At 50.7% G+C, this 18,992-nt stretch overlaps 1 protein-coding gene across 2 annotated transcripts in view; it reads left to right on the forward strand.

Annotated features, from left to right (window-relative positions):
• The window catches only part of LOC123023400 (sarcoplasmic/endoplasmic reticulum calcium ATPase 3), a 116,011-nt gene that overhangs the window by 54,854 nt on the left and 42,165 nt on the right, over positions 1 to 18,992 (forward strand). For both annotated transcript variants that reach the window (XM_044430116.1, XM_044430115.1), the window contains exons 4-8: positions 6,106 to 6,210; positions 7,094 to 7,232; positions 9,748 to 9,828; positions 10,836 to 10,921; positions 11,135 to 11,599. In XM_044430116.1, the coding sequence (XP_044286051.1) occupies positions 6,106 to 6,210; positions 7,094 to 7,232; positions 9,748 to 9,828; positions 10,836 to 10,921; positions 11,135 to 11,599 (876 nt within the window). The remainder of the gene's footprint in view (positions 1 to 6,105; positions 6,211 to 7,093; positions 7,233 to 9,747; positions 9,829 to 10,835; positions 10,922 to 11,134; positions 11,600 to 18,992) is intronic.

An 18,992-nucleotide genomic window follows, 5' to 3' on the forward strand; every position in this document is an offset into this window, starting at 1 on the left:
TCCGTTCTGCCCACAAATGGACAGCTGCCCCGGGGGCTTCTCTGTCTTTGAGTTCAGCCCTCAGGCTGAGAGAGCTCCCCCCGCACCACCGTGTGGGCCATTCCAGGAATAGCGTCCATGCACAGCACACTTAAAATGGCAACCTGATGTGCATGTGGGCACGCTTGGCCGCAAATATCTCCAAAGTCCAATTTGGCCCTTCTGCTGAAGCTACGCTTGCCATCGCTGGGACCCTCCTGAAGCACAACTCCCATCAGCCCCAGCGCTAAAGAAGATAAGGGATGAACTCCAGTAAGTTCTGGAGGGTGGCAGGCTTCCCATTGCTGCCGTCGGGATGTGAACACTTCCACGTGCAGAGTAAAACTTGTGGCCCATTTTAGCTTTGTTTATGCGGAATGGTAGCAGCCTCCCAGGCAGGAGCCTTTCCCAGCCCTCCCTGGAGATGCCAGGGATCAAACCCAGGACTAGCGGTGCACAGAGCAGCTGCCGAGCCCCTCCCACTCACGTTGATTCACTTGCAACATGGTCCTGCAAATGCGAATTCCCGACAAGAGGATGGGAGCAGAAGTCTTTGCTTTGACGGCCTGTGTGGTGAGTCTGACTCCAGGGCTGGATGGGAATTCAGGGCTTCGCTTGCAAAACTCGCCCTCACGCCCCACGCAAAATGCCAAGCACCAGGACAAGGGTGCGCAATCGCAGGCCCCTGTTCATCTCATTCCCAGTTTCCGCTTCAGTTTGCACGAACCTTGCTGCAATCCAGAAGCAGGGTGCTGCCGCCACCGAGGCTGTCTGCCATTGCTCCACATCGTGTCTTCCCAGTGAGGTACCAGAAGCGGCTGGATCTGCGTATAGCCGCTGGCTGCAGTGAGCCACTGAGCAGCAAGGCGGTCAGCCACTCCCTTTTCCGAAGCACTCCATGCCATTCTCCCCCCCGACCCTCATCCACCCACTCCACAACAGGGGCTTAGCATTCTGTGACCCCTGCACACGATCACACCTCTGCTTCTGCAAAGAAGGTTCTTCTGGGTTCGTTTCTTTCTCCTCTCCCCTTTCTCCTTTGCCTTCCTCTCCTTTCTTGTTTTTTATTTTTCAATACTTCTGGAAGCTGGTGGATTCTTGGCAAATTGCTGAAAACTTCTTGTTTCTCATTGGGTTTTCGAAGGACACTCAGCTGTGATGTTTGCTGGTAGAGGAAGTGGTAGACAAAAAAGTGTAGTTATTAAAGGCGCTAAAGAGGAAAGGGATTGGAAATGAAATGCACAGTTCTCGGAAAAACAGGGACCTTTTCAGGATCCATGTGGTGTCTCTTGAGACTGTGCAGAAGTCGATAGACCTGCTGCCATCGAAGGCATGTGACCAGGGGTAGCGGGGCTGCGTCTTTTTCCCATGCAGCCGAAATGCCATCCAGTTTTCTCTAACCCTCTCTCCCAATCTGCAGAATAAAAGCATTTTGAATAAACAAGCAATTGGGCCCGGTGGGTTTCCTTCTCCTCCCCACACTTTGTTTTCTAATTAACATCAATCACTTAATCCAATAAAAAAGGAAACAAAGAACCCGGCCCCAGTTCAGTGGGAATTCAGTCCTGCCTGTGCAAATTGCTCAGTTCCTTTTTCCGAGTGCGGCAGTAGCACCACAGGGACCAGCTCTTTTGCCCTCCTGGGCTGGCTTCCCCCTCCCGGAGAAGGAAAATTATGCTTTGCAGCTGCTTAAGGAATATTCCCAGGAAAATTCATCTGATGGAGGGGAGGGGGAGAAACACAGCAAACAATAATAGGGGACCAAGTAGATTTCCATTTGGTAGCTGCTGTTGAAAAGCGGTCTCTTTGGTATCAGACCGGATTCCTGTTTGCGGAGGCATCTAGGTTCTAGCCACTCGTCTTCCTTCCGTTGTACCCTGACCTGGGAAACGTACTTGGGCAGAGGAATTTGAGGTGCCTTCAACACCTGCCACTGCATTAAATAAGCCATTTAAGATATCCACAATGTTCAAAGCTTTTAGTGGGTAGTGAAAAATATTGCATGCAGACCAGCATCGGGGCCAAAATTGGGCGGGCGGGCTGTAGAGGTATCCTTACGGAAAGCCGTGAGCTTCCCCCCACTCCTCCTCCTTTTTGTTACGAGAAAGTGGCTGCTTTCCTTTTTTAACTTGTGTGTGCCACTTCACAGACTTTCCTGGGAACCAGAATACCAGAAATCAGAAATCAATTTCAGCGAGCGGTTCCTAAAAGGAAAGGATCACAGAATGAAACAAAGCTGTGTGGCTTCCGGCCCGTCCTCTCCCCAGATTTGTTGTTTAGTTGCAAAGTTGTGTCCGACCCGTCGCAACCCCATGGACAACACTTCTCCAGGCCTTCCTGTCCCCCACCATCCCCCAGAGTCCGCCCAAGCTCACGCCGACTGCCCCAGTGACTCCATCCAGCCACCTCATCCTCTGCCATCCCCTTCTCCTTTTACCATCTATTGCTCCCAGCATCAGGCTCTTCTCCAGGGAGTCCTTCCTTCTCATTAGGTGGCCAAAGCATTTGAGTTTCATCTTCAGGATCTGGCCTTCTAAAGAGCAGTCAGGGTTGATCTCCTCTAGAACTGACCGGTTTGATCGCCTTGCGGTCCAAGGGACTCGCAGGCGTCTCCTCCAGCACCGCAATTCAAAGGCCTCAATCCTTTGGCGCTCAGCCCCCCCCCCCCCAAAATTAGGACCTGCGTAAAACAACTCGGCATAACCGGACCTCAGCAAAAACAAGGCAGGACACCCCCACTGCTTAGGACATGGAAACACACGTCAGCGACCAACATACCCACACAAAACCTTCCTTAGCAGCTAGCAAAAACTCAAGCAGAGCAGAGAGCAATGGTGTGATCTAGCCAGGGCTCACAGGGACTCTGCCTCGGGAAATTTTGCAGAGCAGGAATGCTCGGCTTCTCATCCGCCCTTCGAGCTTCGAGAAACAGATTCTCAAAGCTACAGGACGGTGTTTGTGGCTGCAGACGGCCTTTTGGGGGTCTGGGTCCTCATTGAAGACTGTGCCAAGTGGAAGAAATTTCCTAGAACCGGTTTGCTCTCCCTGGATCAACACAGCACCCTCTGTTTTTTGGCTTTCCTTTGGAACTTGCTTATGGTGATGGAGGTTGGGGGTGGCACTAGTGCACCAAAATTTACTGGAGATTGCGCTGGTGGGCGTGACCAGAAAGGCCCTTCTCTCGTGGCCTAATAGAGTGGCCACCTCTCCCATTTTCTGAGGACAGTCCTCTTTGGGATGGCCATCAGAGGCCATCTTTGCATCATTGCCACAGTTCCCAAGTCTGTACCTCAACATGGCCACATTGTGCAAATGGGCATCCTCTTTGTCAGCAATGCTTTCGGGGAGGACGGTGGCTGAGTGGCCACTAAAAATGAGGATGGTCTCAGTGCAGATTCCTCCTCTCTCCCTCATTGCTGGGCTTTCCAAACTCTGGTGCATTTAGGGCCAGTCTTTGGAGCACCATTCCAGGGAATAAGCGATTAAAGTGCAGGCAAGCACCCCCCCACCAAGAAATGCACCCCCCCCCACTTTGATGTAAATTTTATTTATTTATTTGGATAATTTAATTCCATCCAATACGAATTATCTCTGGATGGCTTACAATATGATAAATACCTAATAAATACATCAATCAATAACAAGGTAAGATATGTTAAATGAGATAATATGCATGTCCATCTTTTTTTAATTTTTAAAGGTAATTTTATAATATAAAATACAACTAAAATGCATACAGGTGAAATAAAAGCATAGAAACAGAGCGAGTCTGTTGGGCCATATAGTCTGATCCCCGGCTCCAGCCAACTTTGCTCTTGACATGCCTACCATGTCTTGACATGCCTACCATGTCTTGACATGCCTACCATGTGCATGTCTACCCATATGACATTAAACATGCAATTAAGATAAATCTTAAAAATACTGTGCCACCCCATCATCAGGACCATACGATACATGTTACAGGGGAAAAACCCTCATTCAAAAAATCTTTCGGGACATTTCCTCCTTCCAAAATTGCAATGATTCTTTTGAAAGTTCAAATTCCCCCACCCCTTTTTAAAACATATTCAAGTAAAAAATATGCATGTCCATCTAAAGCTGGGTGCTGAACTTCTTGGGGCCAAAGGACCACATCTGGTTTGAGAGAAACTTTTGGTGGGCTCATTCCAGCGATGGATGCTACTAATAGCAAGGAGGGTGGGGTGATGTTAAAATTGATGGTGGTCCAAACCCAGCAAGTGAGCTGAAGAAGGGGTAGTTCGGCCCTTTGGGCTGGGGTCGGCTGGGGAGCACAGAAAAGCCGGGAAGCCACAAAGAACGAAAAGGGAGAAAGGGATGGAGGATGGGGAAGGGGCATGGCCAGCCCAGAAGGCCCATGGGGGCTGCATCTGTCCCGTGTGCCAGAGGTTCTGCACCCCGGTATTTGGGATGGAATAATGATGGGTAATTGCATCATTCTACAAATGTATAGCATACGTATTCTCAAAGTCCACCAAGCTCCCGGAGGCTCGGCCTCTTCCCCAGGTCCCTCTTGAGTTGCACCAGGATTGTGTCAAGTGTGATCTTTTTACAGTGCTGGTGCCAAATAGGAAGAAACAGTTTGCTCCCAAACCTCACCCTACGGTGCAGCTGTAGCTCTTACCTGACCAGCCACTCGCTTTGCTGAATGCCAGCTGGCGCTGACTTAGAAATGCAAAACCACCCTTTCCCTAAGCATTCGATGCCTGGCCCATTTCTGGCTTGGGACATTGTGTTTCTCCATTCCAGAGGCTGGAATGCCTCTCCTAAGGATGAATTTTTGGGAACAAGACTGGGCTAAAATATGCTGGCGTTTTTATGCGGGGGGCGGGGATATTCTCCCCCTTTGGCTCAGTCCCCTGTAGCATGTCGCTAAGGGCTTCTACAAAATGGACTTTGGCCCTAGCCTGGATCAAGAGGGACCCAGGAGGCTGTCAAAGCTGTTGCAGGTTTTACCTGGCAGGTGTGTGTGATTTATTCCTGTGGAAACTTAAACTGCCCTGAAAGTCAACATGGGAGGAGGAGCGCTTGGTGATCTGCAGATGCTTTTTTCCTGTGGCCCGGTGCTTCCCGTGGCCCCATGAGCTCAGGTCCACAATGGGTGCCTTAATTTTGTGTGCTCGCCCAGGGAAGTGCCTACGAGGATTCCTCACATAGAGAGAGCCAGCGTGGCTTGGTGACAAAGCGCAGGGCTGGGACTCTGGAGATCCGGGTTCGAGTCCCGGCTTGGCCGTGGAGCTGGCTGGGTGACTTGGGGCCGGGCACAGACTCTCAGCCCAGCCTCCCTCACAGGGTGGTTGTTGTGGGGATCAGACTGAGAGCAGGGGGAGAATGATGGAAGCCACCTCGAGTTCATAAATAAATGAATGTCAGATCAGCTTCAGAACCAGAAGGCTTGGTAAAGCAGCCGTGTTAGAACCAGCAGCTTCTGACTCTGAATATAGGGATGGTCTCCTTCCTGGGTCCCCAGCATTTGGGGATTTTGCAGCCACGAAACGGCTGACACTGCTTATTCATGAAATGTTTGACATTTGTGGGTGGGATGAGGACACAAAACACTCATGGATGAAATTGTGCATTATAAAACAACATGTAAATATAAGAACGCATACTAAAATAGAAACAGGCAAATACAGAAAACATAATTGAGAGGCAGACAAAATATTCAAATGCATTCCATAAAAGACAATCTTATTTTTAGGATTGTAGAAACAAGCAGCTTTACCAGGGATTTAAGTCCACTATTATTTCATTTTCTTCCTTTTTATGGATCCCACTGGTAAACATGCTAAAGATCATGAAAGTTTGTAGCTTTTCTGTGGGTAGCTCAAACTTGATGCCCTCTGTTGATAGTCTTAAAGCCTTCCATCATTCGAGAGAGAGAGAGCGGCATCCTCCTCTGTGTTTCCTGGTAAATAAAAGTGATTTTTCTGAAATAACCGCAGAGCAGGGCTTTATTTTTACTCCCTCTCCTTTCAGACAGAGGGATCTGGAGCACGGGGTCTTTGTTTTTCGGGAGGGTGGACTGACTTCTTCAACCTTTCCCCACATGTCTTCCCCTTGCAGATCCTGGCCTGGTTTGAGGAGGGCGAAGAAACGACCACGGCCTTCGTGGAGCCCGTCGTCATCATCACGATCCTCATTGCCAACGCGGTGGTGGGCGTCTGGCAGGTAGGAGCTGGTGCCTTACCTGCATTTGCGGCTGCCCCAGGATGTCCCTGGAGAAACGAGAGAACTTCCTTTCTGGTTTGCATGGTGCCTTTCTCAGACGCCACTGAGATAACGGAGAAAGGGAGGCATTTCATACCTGCTCAGCTTCTCCCTGCCCAAGGCAAGGCAGACAGGTGAAACCGGGACAGCTTCTCCTTACCTGGCCCAGGCAGGCGATGCCCAGGCACTGACTGCGTTCCCATAAGCAGCCCTGCATAGTTGCCATGCTTCGCAATTTTTAACCATCCTGTACCTGACCATCTGCTTTCTACTTCAACATGGCTTCTGTCCTCCCCCTCAGTCTTCCCACTGTTGGCATGTATCCCATCAGCCACCTGCACCTGAAATTCAATCCCAGGGTGCATCACTCCCTGCCTGTGTCAGCTGCCTCTTCCTCATTGCACCACACATAGAGACTGGATGGCCAGAGTGGTCCCGCCCGTCTTTCCCAAGGACTCCATGGTAGTTGCATACTAAGACCATCGCAACCTTGATCCCGGGTTCAGACAACCTGGCAAGCCATGGTGGTATAGATAAACCACAGAACCAACTGTTGTTTCTTATTGTGGCTTCTAAAAAGCAAACTTGGGCTCAGATGGCCAACAGTGGTGAAAAAAATGACTTGTTGGGTTTGCTGAGCTTAGGCAAGGCCTCCATACTGGAGGAAGGCAGGTGAAACTTGGTTAGTTTCAGTTTGGCAAGCTAAGCCTGGCCTATGCTTAGCCCTGAAGACTGCTCGTTTCTCAAAATTTAGGGAGGCTACCAAAGGGATACAGAGATCATTTAGAGAGCTGTTGAGTAAGCAAAGCTCCACATTCCCTCTTATATGATTAAATTTTTGCAGGAAAGAAATGCAGAGAGTGCCATTGAGGCCTTAAAGGAATATGAACCAGAAATGGGGAAGGTGATCCGGGCAGACAGGAATGGGGTTCAGCGGATCCGAGCGCGGGACATTGTCCCGGGAGATATCGTGGAGGTTGCAGGTAGGACTGGGAAGGGCGGCTTGTTTTCCGGGTGTGTTTTCCCCAAATGGCTTTTCTTGGGACTTCAGAGGGCAGAGTGCAGAGAAGCCACCTCAGATCAGGGGCAGGTCCCTTTGATGCTCTCCAGATGTTTTAGAGCGCTCTTCCCATCAGCCCCAGCCAGCCTGAATGATGCTTCACACCAACGGATCTCACCCTTCCCTGTGGTAGCAGGTTTGCGCTCGTTCTGCACGCGTGCCTTCGAATGTCAGGCAAATGTGTTTCTTGCAAAGAATTTCGGGATTCTTCATGGTTTTCTCCCAGAGGGGTGGCTATATCAGTCCACTGTAACAAAAAAAGCAGAGGGGTTTTTGTCTGAAAAAACGAAGGGATTCAGTCCTGCATGTGCTCAGGAAGTCAGTGCCCAGCATTGGGGGCTACAGGACCATTTTCCTGACTAACATATTTCCGAGGACATAAGCTAGTCCTCTGGAGACATCCCTTGCCTTTTAAGGTCCCGCAAGACGTAAATTGATGTCTTATATTTATGCCCTACCTTTTGCATCTTGCAAAGAAACCAGGCAGCTTACATTATCCTTCACTTTTTTATCCAAACCTCACAACAGCCCTGCATGGTAGGCCCAGTCGACTGGCCCAGTCACTCAGTGGGGCTGAGTGGGGATGGGAATCCAGATTTCTCCAGTCCTAGGACAACATGCTCACCACTACGCTACATTGCTCTCTTTTTGTAGTGTTGGCACCGGAGTGCAAACCTTCTTTTGGTCCATGGGCCCCATTCCATTTGGGAGAGAGCGGCTGCATTCCAGGGGTGAATGAAAGGCAGAAGGACCAAAGAGATGCCAGGAGCCAAAATGCCAACAAATACCCACCAATTTCAGGTGGCGGTCCTTCTTCGGCAGCCCTCCTCAAAGGAGAATAGGAGGGTGGTTACCCAGAGAAGGGCCTTCTTGGTGGTGGCACCCCGACTGTGGATTATGCTCCTCAGGGAGGTTTGCCTGGTGCCGACACTATTCCTTTCTGGGCCAGGCTAAAATCTATTTATTTTCCCATTATTTTAATGTTTTAATGTGGGTTGGACTTTATTGGAATCATTTGGATGCTGTGCTTCATTTCATGTTTTGCCATCTTTACTGTCAGACTGTCCCGAGATGTTAGTAGTTGGATGGTATAGAAAAGCTTTAAATAAATAAATAAAATTTTAGCTCAGAGCTCTTACTGACAGCCAGCCTGGCGTGGGGGTTCAAGGGCCAGACTGGGGACCTGGGAGATCCACTCAGCCATGAAGCTCACGGAGTGCCTTTGGGCCAGTCTCAGCCTAACCTACCTTGCAGGGTTGTTGTGGCGAGGACACAGTGGATCCATGTAAACTGCATTGGTCTCCTCTCCAGAGGGATTCAGGGTGCAAATGCTCAACCGTAATAAAATTGATTCCAGAAACTCAAGCTTGGGAAAGGACTGCCTTTTCAATGGGGTGGCAAGTGGAAGTGTTCGGATGCTGCCAATCGGTGGTCAGGAGCAGGGAGGAGGAGGATCCGGGGAGCTTGGTCTCTGGGGGAACCGATGGGGCCAGAGGTGACCCGGACGGGGCTGCCGACTGAGGTTCAGCACAGTTCTGATGGGGGGGATGGGTTCAGGAGAAGGTGACTTTTAAAAACCGAGAGAGACCACAGAAATCGGCACCAGCACCAGACAAACAAGAAGAAATAGAGTGTATGATTATTTGTGGTGTTACTGTGGTCATTTATATGTCTCTGTATGTGCTAATTTGAGAGTTCTCTGCCCCAAGGAGCTTGCAAATTGAAATAGACTTGTGGGGACAACAGAGGCAGGGGAGATGGTGGTCCAAGTAAGCGGAGGAAAAGGTAATCTGCACGTACATTACAGTTTAGTTACAATCAGACACGGATAAAATAACGGAGTCACAGTAAAATGAAATAGCACTGGAGATGTACCTGAATCAGAGCCAAATTGAAATTTCAGAGAGGTTTCTCCAAGAAAATCAGTGGTAGTTTTCTTTTGCCCTGCATCTTAAAGAAGGGGAGCGCCTTGCAGAACGATCGCCAAAGATTCTGCACCATTTCATTTCCACCATTTCAAAATGATGCAGCGGCTGCCATTTTCTCAGCCTCCAAAAGAGCTGGAAGGATGCTAAAGGAAACAAACATGGGGAAATTGCCTCAGTGCACACAAATCTCGAGAGGCAGTGTGGTGTAGTGGTTAAGAGCGTGGGACTGGGACTCAGGCGACTGGGTTTTGACTCCACTCAGCCATGGAGCCAACTGGGTGACTTTGGGCCAGTCCTAGACTCTCAGTCCAAACTACCCTGCAGGGTTGTTGTAGCGGGGATAAGACTGAGAGCAGGAGGAGGAGAATTTTGTAAGGTGTGTTGCGTTCTTTGTAAGAAAAAATGCTGGGATAGAAATCTAATATAAATAAATCAATCTTGCACCCATGCCAGATTCCAAGCACAAACGCATTTAACTCGGACTGCCTTGTTCCTCTTTCCTTCTTGCAGTCGGGGACAAGGTGCCTGCTGACATCCGGATCATCGAGATCAAGTCCACGACGCTGCGGGTCGACCAGTCTATTCTCACTGGTGAGTGTGGCTGAAAAATGCAAGGCATACTTTTGAGAGAGCAGCTCAGCCTGCTGTGCTCTGTGGCACCTTTCGAAACGACCCAGGTGCTCCAGATGCTTCAAATTATAATTCCCATAATCCTTTGCCAATGCTCGTCTTTCCCCCCGCGGTCATGCAAACCTTGGTTCCCCGAGCTTTCCTGCATTGGAACGCATCCTGCCCTCCACTGCAGAGGAAAAAAGGTCATGTCCCACCTCTGCGGGGCACCCCTCACATACCTGTAAATCATTTCCACTAAATCATAGAATAGTAGAGTTGGAAGGGGCCAAGAAGGCCATCAGGTCCAATGCCCTGCTGTTACCATCCCACTCAGATGGCTGTTCAGTTTCACCTTGAATACCCCCAGTGTGGGAGAGCCCCCCACCTCTCCAGGCAGCTGGTCCCACTGCCTTATTGCTCTGACCATGAGGAAGCTCTTCCTGATACCCACCCTGAATCCAGGTTGTTGCAACTTGCCTTGATTATTCCATGTCCTGCCCTCTGACATCAGCAAGAAGAGATCTTGGCCTTAGAGGGAGATCATGCCCCCCCCACCCCCGCCCCACATCTTCTCTTCTCAAGGCTGAACATGCCCAGTTCCCTCAGTCTCTCCTCACAGGGCAGTCTTTCCAAGCCCTGGATCATTTTTGTTGCCCTCCGCTGGACCATTTCTAAATGTCCTGCATCTTTCTTAAATCTTGGTGCCCAGAACTAGGCACAGTATTGCAGGTGAGCTCTGACTTGTGAGGAGTATCCCATCGTATTCTAGTCATATTCTACTCCAACTTTTTCCTCTTACAAGGTCTCCTCACAACAACAACCCTGTTAGGTAGGTTAGGCTGAGAGTCTGGGAGGGGTGCAAAATCACCCAGGGAACTCCCAGATCCTGAGTCCAACAGTCGTCTCTGCGTCACACTGGCTCAGTGAATCTTTCTGAGCCGTTTGAGTCAAGCTCCTCGCATTACATCTGCCTCCTTTTCTCGCAGGTGAATCTGTCTCGGTCATTAAACACACAGACCCAGTGCCTGACCCCAGGGCCGTCAACCAGGATAAAAAAAACATGCTTTTTTCTGTAAGTATCCCTGCACGACTGGACCGCAAGGTCTTGCTTCTGGGACAAGGCCTTTCAGTCAGCCTTCCCCATGCTGGGTTGGATTTGTGGGATGGCAGCTCCCATCTTCCCCAGCCCCACGGCCATGAGGCTGCTCAGATGAACACCGTCCCCTCCCATTTTCACCACCAGAGGGCCAGGCTGACAACCACTGGTTCTCGTTGCGCCCTGTAGGGTACCAACATTGCTGCCGGCAGAGCGGTCGGCATCGTGGTCGCCACCGGGGTGTACACAGAAATTGGGAAGATCCGGAACCAGATGGTGGCCACCGAGCCGGAGAAGACGCCCCTGCAGCAGAAGCTGGATGAGTTCAGCCAGCAGCTGTCCAAGGTCATCTCGCTGGTGTGCGTCGCCGTCTGGGTCATCAACATCGGCCACTTCAGCGACCCCGTCCACGGCGGCTCGTGGCTGCGCGGGGCCATCTACTACTTCAAGATCGCAGTGGCCCTGGCCGTGGCCGCCATCCCCGAGGGGCTTCCTGCCGTCATCACCACCTGCCTGGCCCTGGGCACACGCCGGATGGCCAAGAAGAATGCCATTGTGCGCAGCCTGCCCTCGGTCGAGACCCTCGGCTGCACCTCCGTCATCTGCTCGGACAAGACGGGCACCCTCACCACCAACCAGATGTCCGTCTGCAGGGTGAGTCCCGCGGGGGCAGCGGGGATCTCGGGGGGCTCAGCGGCCCTCCAGAGTGCAGTTGGCCAGTTTCAGCCCAGAGAGCTCGGCTCTTTAAGGCGGCTGCTTTTCAATGCCTGTGTTTGTGAGAATGTGCTGCCTGAGCTTACGGGGCACAGGGTGGCAGTCTGAATTCCCACCGTTTGGCCCCCTCCCGATTCTGGCTAGCTTGCCCCATGCGCATGCCAGGCCCTGCTGCGTGAGGTGAGCTCGCGCACGGCAGGCTGCGGACTGCGCCCCTTTTGTAACACGCTGGGTGGATCTGCATCGCTCCCTCAGTTGGCATGAGTGGCGCACGGCAGAAGCGGAAAAGCGACACGGAGCAAGCGTGCCTTGTGCAAATTGTGTCGGCGTGAGGCTGTTTCCCAGTTTTTATTTGCACACACTGGAGGAATGTTCACACATTGCACAAAGCGCATGATTCGCAGAAATTGCTCTGAGCATTTTCTTAGAATGTGCAAGCCGATGTCCGACTTGGACATGGAAGGCTGCAAAGCAGAGCCCGGTTCCCCTCACCTCCGATCTTCGGAAGTGGACAAAGAATCTATTAACCTCAAATAAACTGAACTTTCCAGTGTCAGTGTGTCCTTAAATTCAGGCAAGTTGTGTGTGGCTTGTTTCTCCCTCACACATAAGTCTAGAATCCATTGGACTCATCCGAAGGGGTGTATGGATGGGAGATTCAGGGGATCACAGGAAGGACTTCGTCACACAGTGCAGCCTGTGCGATTCACTGGCACGGGATGAAGTGATGGCCGCCAACTGGGAGAGCTTGAACAGGAGCAGGGACCAATCCATGCAGGAGAAGGCCATCAGTGCTGCTAGTCCTCATGGGCAAGTGCTGGGGAAATTGGGTAGGAGACCCCCGTTGCACTCAGGTCCTACTTATGGGATCCTGTGGGCCACTGATGGCCATTTTGTGTGCACAAAATGCTGGACCAGATGGGACCTTTGGTCTGACCCAGCGAGATTCTTCTCAGGTTCTTAAGAGGTGGGTCAGTGGTCCCTCGGTGTGGCCCTTCCTGTGTTCTTGTGGAAGTGACAATAGCAGCCGCATCTCTGACAAAATCCAAGCGCAGACCTGGAGTACTTTCATTGGGTGCCGGTTGGCCAAATGCCTCGTCACTTGGAAGGAATCATCAGTATTCGGACCAAATCCAAGCATTAGAAGATTGCTACATAAAAATCTGCAGCCAGGGTCATATCAATTTCCCTGAGCCAAGAAATAGTCCCCTTAGATCAATATTTATTGTCCCGGGCACCAAACAGCTCTAGGCTAGGGCTGCAACATTCTGTTAATGTTTAACCGTCGGGAGTTCCCTGCTAAATAACAGGCAAATATCAAATGGTAGAAATGGGGTGATCGGTCATAGGTTTGTGGCCTGGTGAAGAAGTTAAACATTTGCCCGTCAGCCAGGGACCATCTGCTGCTCCAGGGGAGGTGAAGTTTGTTTCTAAACTGGCCCTGTATTTAGTTCCCTGTAACCCGAGACGAAGCTGGGCAAACATCCAAATGCATTTTTTTGTCATCAGGACGGTTGTCCTTTGTTTAGAGCCCATGGCCTGGGGAGCCCCACATGATCTGGTTTTTCTTCCTCCCACACGAGGTCCTAAGCAAAGAATTCCTCGTCAAGTGCCTTGGACCATCAGATTCCTAAGGGAGTGTCCCCTTCCGGCCGAACCGGGCTCAGCCCCAGGGGAAGAGATGGGGCCACCCGAAAAGCAGACCCTGTGCCCCACCATGACTGGCGCACCAGGGCCTTTCTTTGGCCCATGTCTCCGGAGGCACTGGGTGAAAGGACGGCCCGGAAATCTCTAGAACAGTCTTCCCCTTTCTTTGGATGGCTGGCACCAGAGTTGGCCACCCAGTACGATCCGGATGCTGTAGACTGCAAGTCCTGCATGTCGGGGATTCTGGGAGCAGTGGTCCAAAACGTCTGGAAAGTGCCAGATCATTCTAGCCTATTTCTGACTTCAATGCAGATTAATTCGGAATAAGACTAGAGATCGGCCCTGGGTATGCTTAATTAAAAGACTGAGGGTTTTCCTTGCCCTCAAGGGGCCGCTGATGTCCTCTCTATCGCAGATCGATCAAGGCTGTGGTACGTTTAATTATCTCCAACCCGCTGCCTGCCGTTCATTTTGTGCAGTTGGTAGATCCCTTGCCGGCAACTGTATTTTTTTCCAAGTGCATTTCTGCCAGTGGTACGGATGCCATCTGTTGCTCTAAAGCCATCCTCAGGAAAAACACACGGTAGTACAGACTTGGGACATGCCACTTTAGAGGCAGCTTGTGGGGTGGGGGGGGGGGCGGTGTTACCATTTTGAGTGTTTCTTCCCATCCAAAATTGCCTGCCTGCCAAGCTGCTTGGGGGAAACCTCGCTAATTTCTTCTTCCTGTGGGCTGCCATTTTTCCAGAAGTGCGTGATTCCAATGTTGGAGGGTGGTCCTTATCCATTGCAGGTTTTATTGTGAGTTTCCCCAGAGTTCTTCATTGTGCTGAGTGGCACCCCCAAAATAGGTTTGTTTGTTTGCTTGTTTGTTTACTTTGTCTATTTATACCTGCCCTATACGCAAAAGCAGCTTACAAAAATAAAAGACAAATAATCTAACAGGTTAACAATAATTAAACAAATGGTTAAATATGCAATAAAACCAGTAACATTTCAAAATGAAGGAAAATCAAAACCAAAAAGCAACTGTGAAGTTAAAACCAGATTAAAATTCCTAACATTTAAAATGGTGGGCAAATAAATAGGTTTTCACCTGGCGCTGAAAAGAATATAAACTCGGCGCCAGGCGAACCTCTCTGGGCAGCGCGTTCCAGAGTCTGGGCGCCACCGCAGAGAAGGCCCTGCTCTGAGTAGTTGTTCATTTTATCTCCTTTAAAGAGGGTTCCCGGAGCAAAGCCTCTCCTGCAGATCTTAAGGGGCATGAGGACAAGTAAGGGAAGAGGCGCTCCTTCAGGTATCCTGATCCCAAGTCATTTAGGGCTTGATAGGTCAAAACGAGCACCTTGAATTGAGCCCAGAGTTCAGTTGGAAGCCAGTGGAGCTGGTGGAGGCCTGGCGTTACGTGAGAATAACCTGTTGTCCGCAATTACTCCAAGGTCTTTTCCTTTTTCAGTTCAGTCTTTTATGGGCTGGTTATTTTTAATGGGTAATTGTTGTAATGGTTTTGAACCGTGTATATTTTTGTGCTATTGTTGGTCAACTTTGACCTTGATATGGGGAGAAGCGTCCGAGAAAGCAATCCTATGGCCACGGGACAGAGTAGAGTAGAGTGTTGCGTTTCTTGGAGACCCAGGTGAGAGTCGAAAAGCACGCCAGCTGTCCCTTGACTCGGACTGCCTTCCCTCCTCCGTTGCTGCAGGCGTGGAAACCTTTGCATGGGCACATCTCCCAGGTGGCAAGTCGGATCCCGAGGGATTGTTTTGAGGGCATTCCAGGGTGTGGGAGGAGAGCAGACCAGGCAACCGGCATCTTGCAGAACATCTGGGAAGACCTCGGCTTCCTTTCGTTCCACTCTGAAGTGCAACCCTTCAACAGCTGCGCTTGAAAGGTCTTGGGGAGCAGAAGTGCCGTTTATGTTCGCCTTGCCCTATGCAAAATGCCCACAATCCTCCAGGATCAGGGGGTTAGGGGTAACCAGACTGAATCGCACCCCAATATCTTCTTAATAGCACCTGTTTTGCATTTATTTCAAGTTGCTAGTGCTCATTGCAAGGGCCATCGATGTGAAAGTGCATACATACACGGTGTTCTCTTGCACATGCCGCAGTGGCTTTGGTGTGTTTTGTTATTTATTTAAAAGAGTTCTAGCCCTTTTAGGGCATAGCCTTCTCAAGGTGGCTCACAAAGATGCCCTATTGACCGTTTACCAAATAGTGCCCCTAATTAATGAGCAATACCAGCCAAGAGAAAGAAAAAAATGCAGGAGGCGGCACGCTAAGGCATCATGGGCTGACTTTTTGAAGGAGAAAATGATCGCTGTCATCTTATGAGCCAGCACCAATGAAAGCCATGCCTGTCTCGAGGAGAAAGAATTCGGAGGCGTGGGCCTCCACTGAAAAGGCCCTGTCTGAGGCCCAGCCGTGTCACACAGTATAATAGCGCTCCAGAGAGCTGGACTCGAAGACCAGCTTAAAACCTGGGTAGGCTCATATTTTGACCCATTTTGCACAAGTGTATATTTAATCCTAGCAGCCAAGAGACGCAGGGGCCCTCAAAGGCTATCTTGCCCAACCCGCCACTTCGGTATCCCCAAGAAGAGATCGACTTCTGCTTAGGAACCTCTGATGAGGAAGACGCCACCATTTTCCAAGACTAGCCATTCCACAATCCCATCCTATTTGTTTGTTTGTTTGTTTGTTTGTTTGTTTGGGGTATTTCTAGGCTGTCCAATCACTCTGAGTCTCTGGGTGGCTCAGAACAAAGTCAATAAATGCAACAGGAAAAATATAAATACCATCATCTTATTATAAATACCCCAACAATAATAAAACTAAATAACCCACAACTGAGATAAAATAATAATTAAAATCTATTAAATATTAAAGTATTGGGTACATAGAAAGATATCCTCTTCCAAACATTTAACCTGAATCCTGCTTCCTTGCCATTTGAGCCCACTGGTTTGGTTGTAAGGTTGGCGGAACGGCCTAGGGGCACATCCACTGGTTGTTTTGGGGTTTTCCCAGGGCTGTGCAGTTCTTACACTCTTCTGAAATGTTGGGATGCTTCCCATAAGCCTTCGTTCTCTGTAGGAAGAGCTTCAAGCTGGAAAGAGGTGGATGTCCTTGGTCCCACGTCTTCGATGCTGGTCCCACTCCACCTTCTGTGAGCAGCACCTCCGGCTGAAGGACCTTCTGCTCCCCTGGTGACGGCATTCATGAACGAATGCAGCACCGGACAAGTTGCGGGGGACTCTCTGCGGGGCCGTGGGGCTTGTGGCATCCTCCCTGGGCAGGAAGCAGGGCTGCTTGAACCGTAGCCAGGCTGCCTGCGGGAGGGCCGAGGGAGGCACGTGTCTTTCCGGCCACCTCCCTCCCCACTCAGCGTCCAGCATGCCGCTTTCTGAGCCAGTATGTACGGCTGTTTTGTTTGCTCATCCTAAGCTCAGTTTAACACGCTTGCTTTTAAGCTGCTCCCAAAAAGCCGGGCAGGGCTCAGTGTGGCCTTTTTGATTAAGCAAATGGGTTGATCACTGTGTTTGGGTCCACGCCTAATCAGCAAGGTATTTAATGGCAGGCTTTACATGCTGTGCTGCAGAGGGTGAGCCGAGTAAGTGGAGAAAGAAAGAGGCCCAACCCCTCAGGCAGGTGGCAAGTTGGATGCAGTTCCTGAAGATGCGGGGCTGGCGTGATATTTTTGTCTCGTCCTCTTTCCCTTTGGTTTCTGGCATGGAAACACACAGATGTCCCATAATGTTATGCCAGTTTGCACCCAGCTGGTGGGCTTCCAATGTTGTGGACTTCAACCCCATCAGCCCCAGCCAGCATGGATGCTGGGAGTCAAAGTCTAAAACTTCTGCAGGCCTCAAGTCAGCAAAGGCTGTTTTCTACTGCAAAAGGCATAACTTGAGCTAGAAGGTGTTTGTTTTAAACTGATTTGGTCTGAGAAGTTGGCCTGCAGCGTCTGCAGAGGACTACCTGAGGACAGGTGGGGCAGGGAGACGAGACACCCCCGTGACACCTCCCCCACCCATGCTTCCTTTAAAATTACCGTTTGAAACGAAGAGATGTTCCCTTCCTGTTGGAAGAGGCATAGGACTTTGGGGGGAAGGAAGTACTTGAACTCTCCGAAGTACCCGGATTACTTCCAAAGGGTCACACAAATTATTCCAGTTGCCTAATTCTGAGGTTGCAAGAGTTCTGTGTTCTTTCCGGGCTGGACATGGGGCATGATGGAAGGAAAGGAATAACAGAGAAGAAAGGGATAGAAGGAAAAGAAGAGCAGGTGACAGAGGAAGGGAGAGGGAGAAGAAGGGAAAGGGGGAGAGGAAAGGGGGTGATCCGGCTCCGTTCCTGCCCGCTGCTGCCAACACGTTGCCCCAGCAGCCCCCACCTGCACACGCACACAGGTGTGTGGCCCTGAGCAGAAATACCTGCCCACCCCCAGCAAGGGGTGCTTCCCCCCAACATACTTATTTTTCAGATTTGTACCCCTCATTTCGTTAGGAAAAATCCCAAGCCAGCTTCCCCAGGCTGGATTATTGCAACACCCCCTCCAAAAAAGGAGAAAAAAGATCCGTGTAGTGCAGCCCTTTTGGGCGGCACATGGTGGGAAGGCCACGTGGTGTCCCCAATATCGCGGCTTCCTCGCGGCGAGAAAAAGCCGCGAGTTGTCATCTCTGGGCCAAAGCTGGCCACGCGCCTTGGAGAGTTTCACCTTCTCTGACATGGGAATGAGTCCGTTGCCTTTTAAGGTAACCGAGGGCCATTTGTTGAACTGGCGCGTCTCCAGGCCTCATTGAAACATGACTTGTGCAAGATTGACGGCTCGCTTATCCGGTCTCGGAGATTAACCTCTGGCTATTTCCGCTCCTCTGTTTAGGTTAATCCTGAAAAGACAGAGCACGGGCTTGGGGGAGCGGTCCGTGCGCTCGCATCGCCTCTGCCGGAATGCTTATCGGCTCGCTCGCAGCGTCATCCGCTGCCACGTCACTGCCAGACACTTTGCAGAGGCCTCAGGAAACACCGTCCCGCTCCCCTCTGTGGCAGAATTGATCTTGAACCCGCAGCGCTCTAAAATGCCCCGACTGGTGTTGAAGAGACCCCAGAGCCGGGGGAACACAGAGAGTTGCGGGTGGGATGCGAAAAGGAGCTGGAGGTGGGAAATCCCTTCCCTCTGGAAGGGGGAGCAAACTTCCCCCCAGCCTGTTGGTGGTTTACGATGGAGAACCGCTCCTTACTTTGCTCATTCAGTCTCTGTGCCTTGGTGCCTTGGCACAAGCAGGTTGGGATTCAGATGTAGGAATCTGAGGGAGGGACTCTGGGCATTTGGCTCCCTTCACAATGGCCCCTTGTCCGAGTTCCTATGGAGCGTGTTTGCAGGACACCCCCACCCCGCATCTCAGCTCACATTGCATGAGAGGAAGTCTGTGGATGTTCAGAGGGCAGATTCCCACAGGGTGCTCCTCAGCCCTGTTCATATGAGGCAGCTGCACTTTGAGACCTGGACTGAATGCCACCTGCAAGGAGCTGTCCAGGGCCCTTGCAGGCAAGCCAGCGACTGGAATAGGTGTGGATTTTCTCACGGGAACTGGCCAAAATGCACGCGAATGCAGGAGGACCCAAGTCTGGTAGAGAAATTCATTTATACGAGGGCTCTTCAAAACATTTCCGCACTGTTATAT

This window comes from Varanus komodoensis, unplaced genomic scaffold (genome assembly GCF_004798865.1).
Source record: "Varanus komodoensis strain SLA01 unplaced genomic scaffold, ASM479886v1 scaffold20_1, whole genome shotgun sequence".
Lineage (NCBI taxonomy): Eukaryota > Metazoa > Chordata > Lepidosauria > Squamata > Varanidae > Varanus > Varanus komodoensis.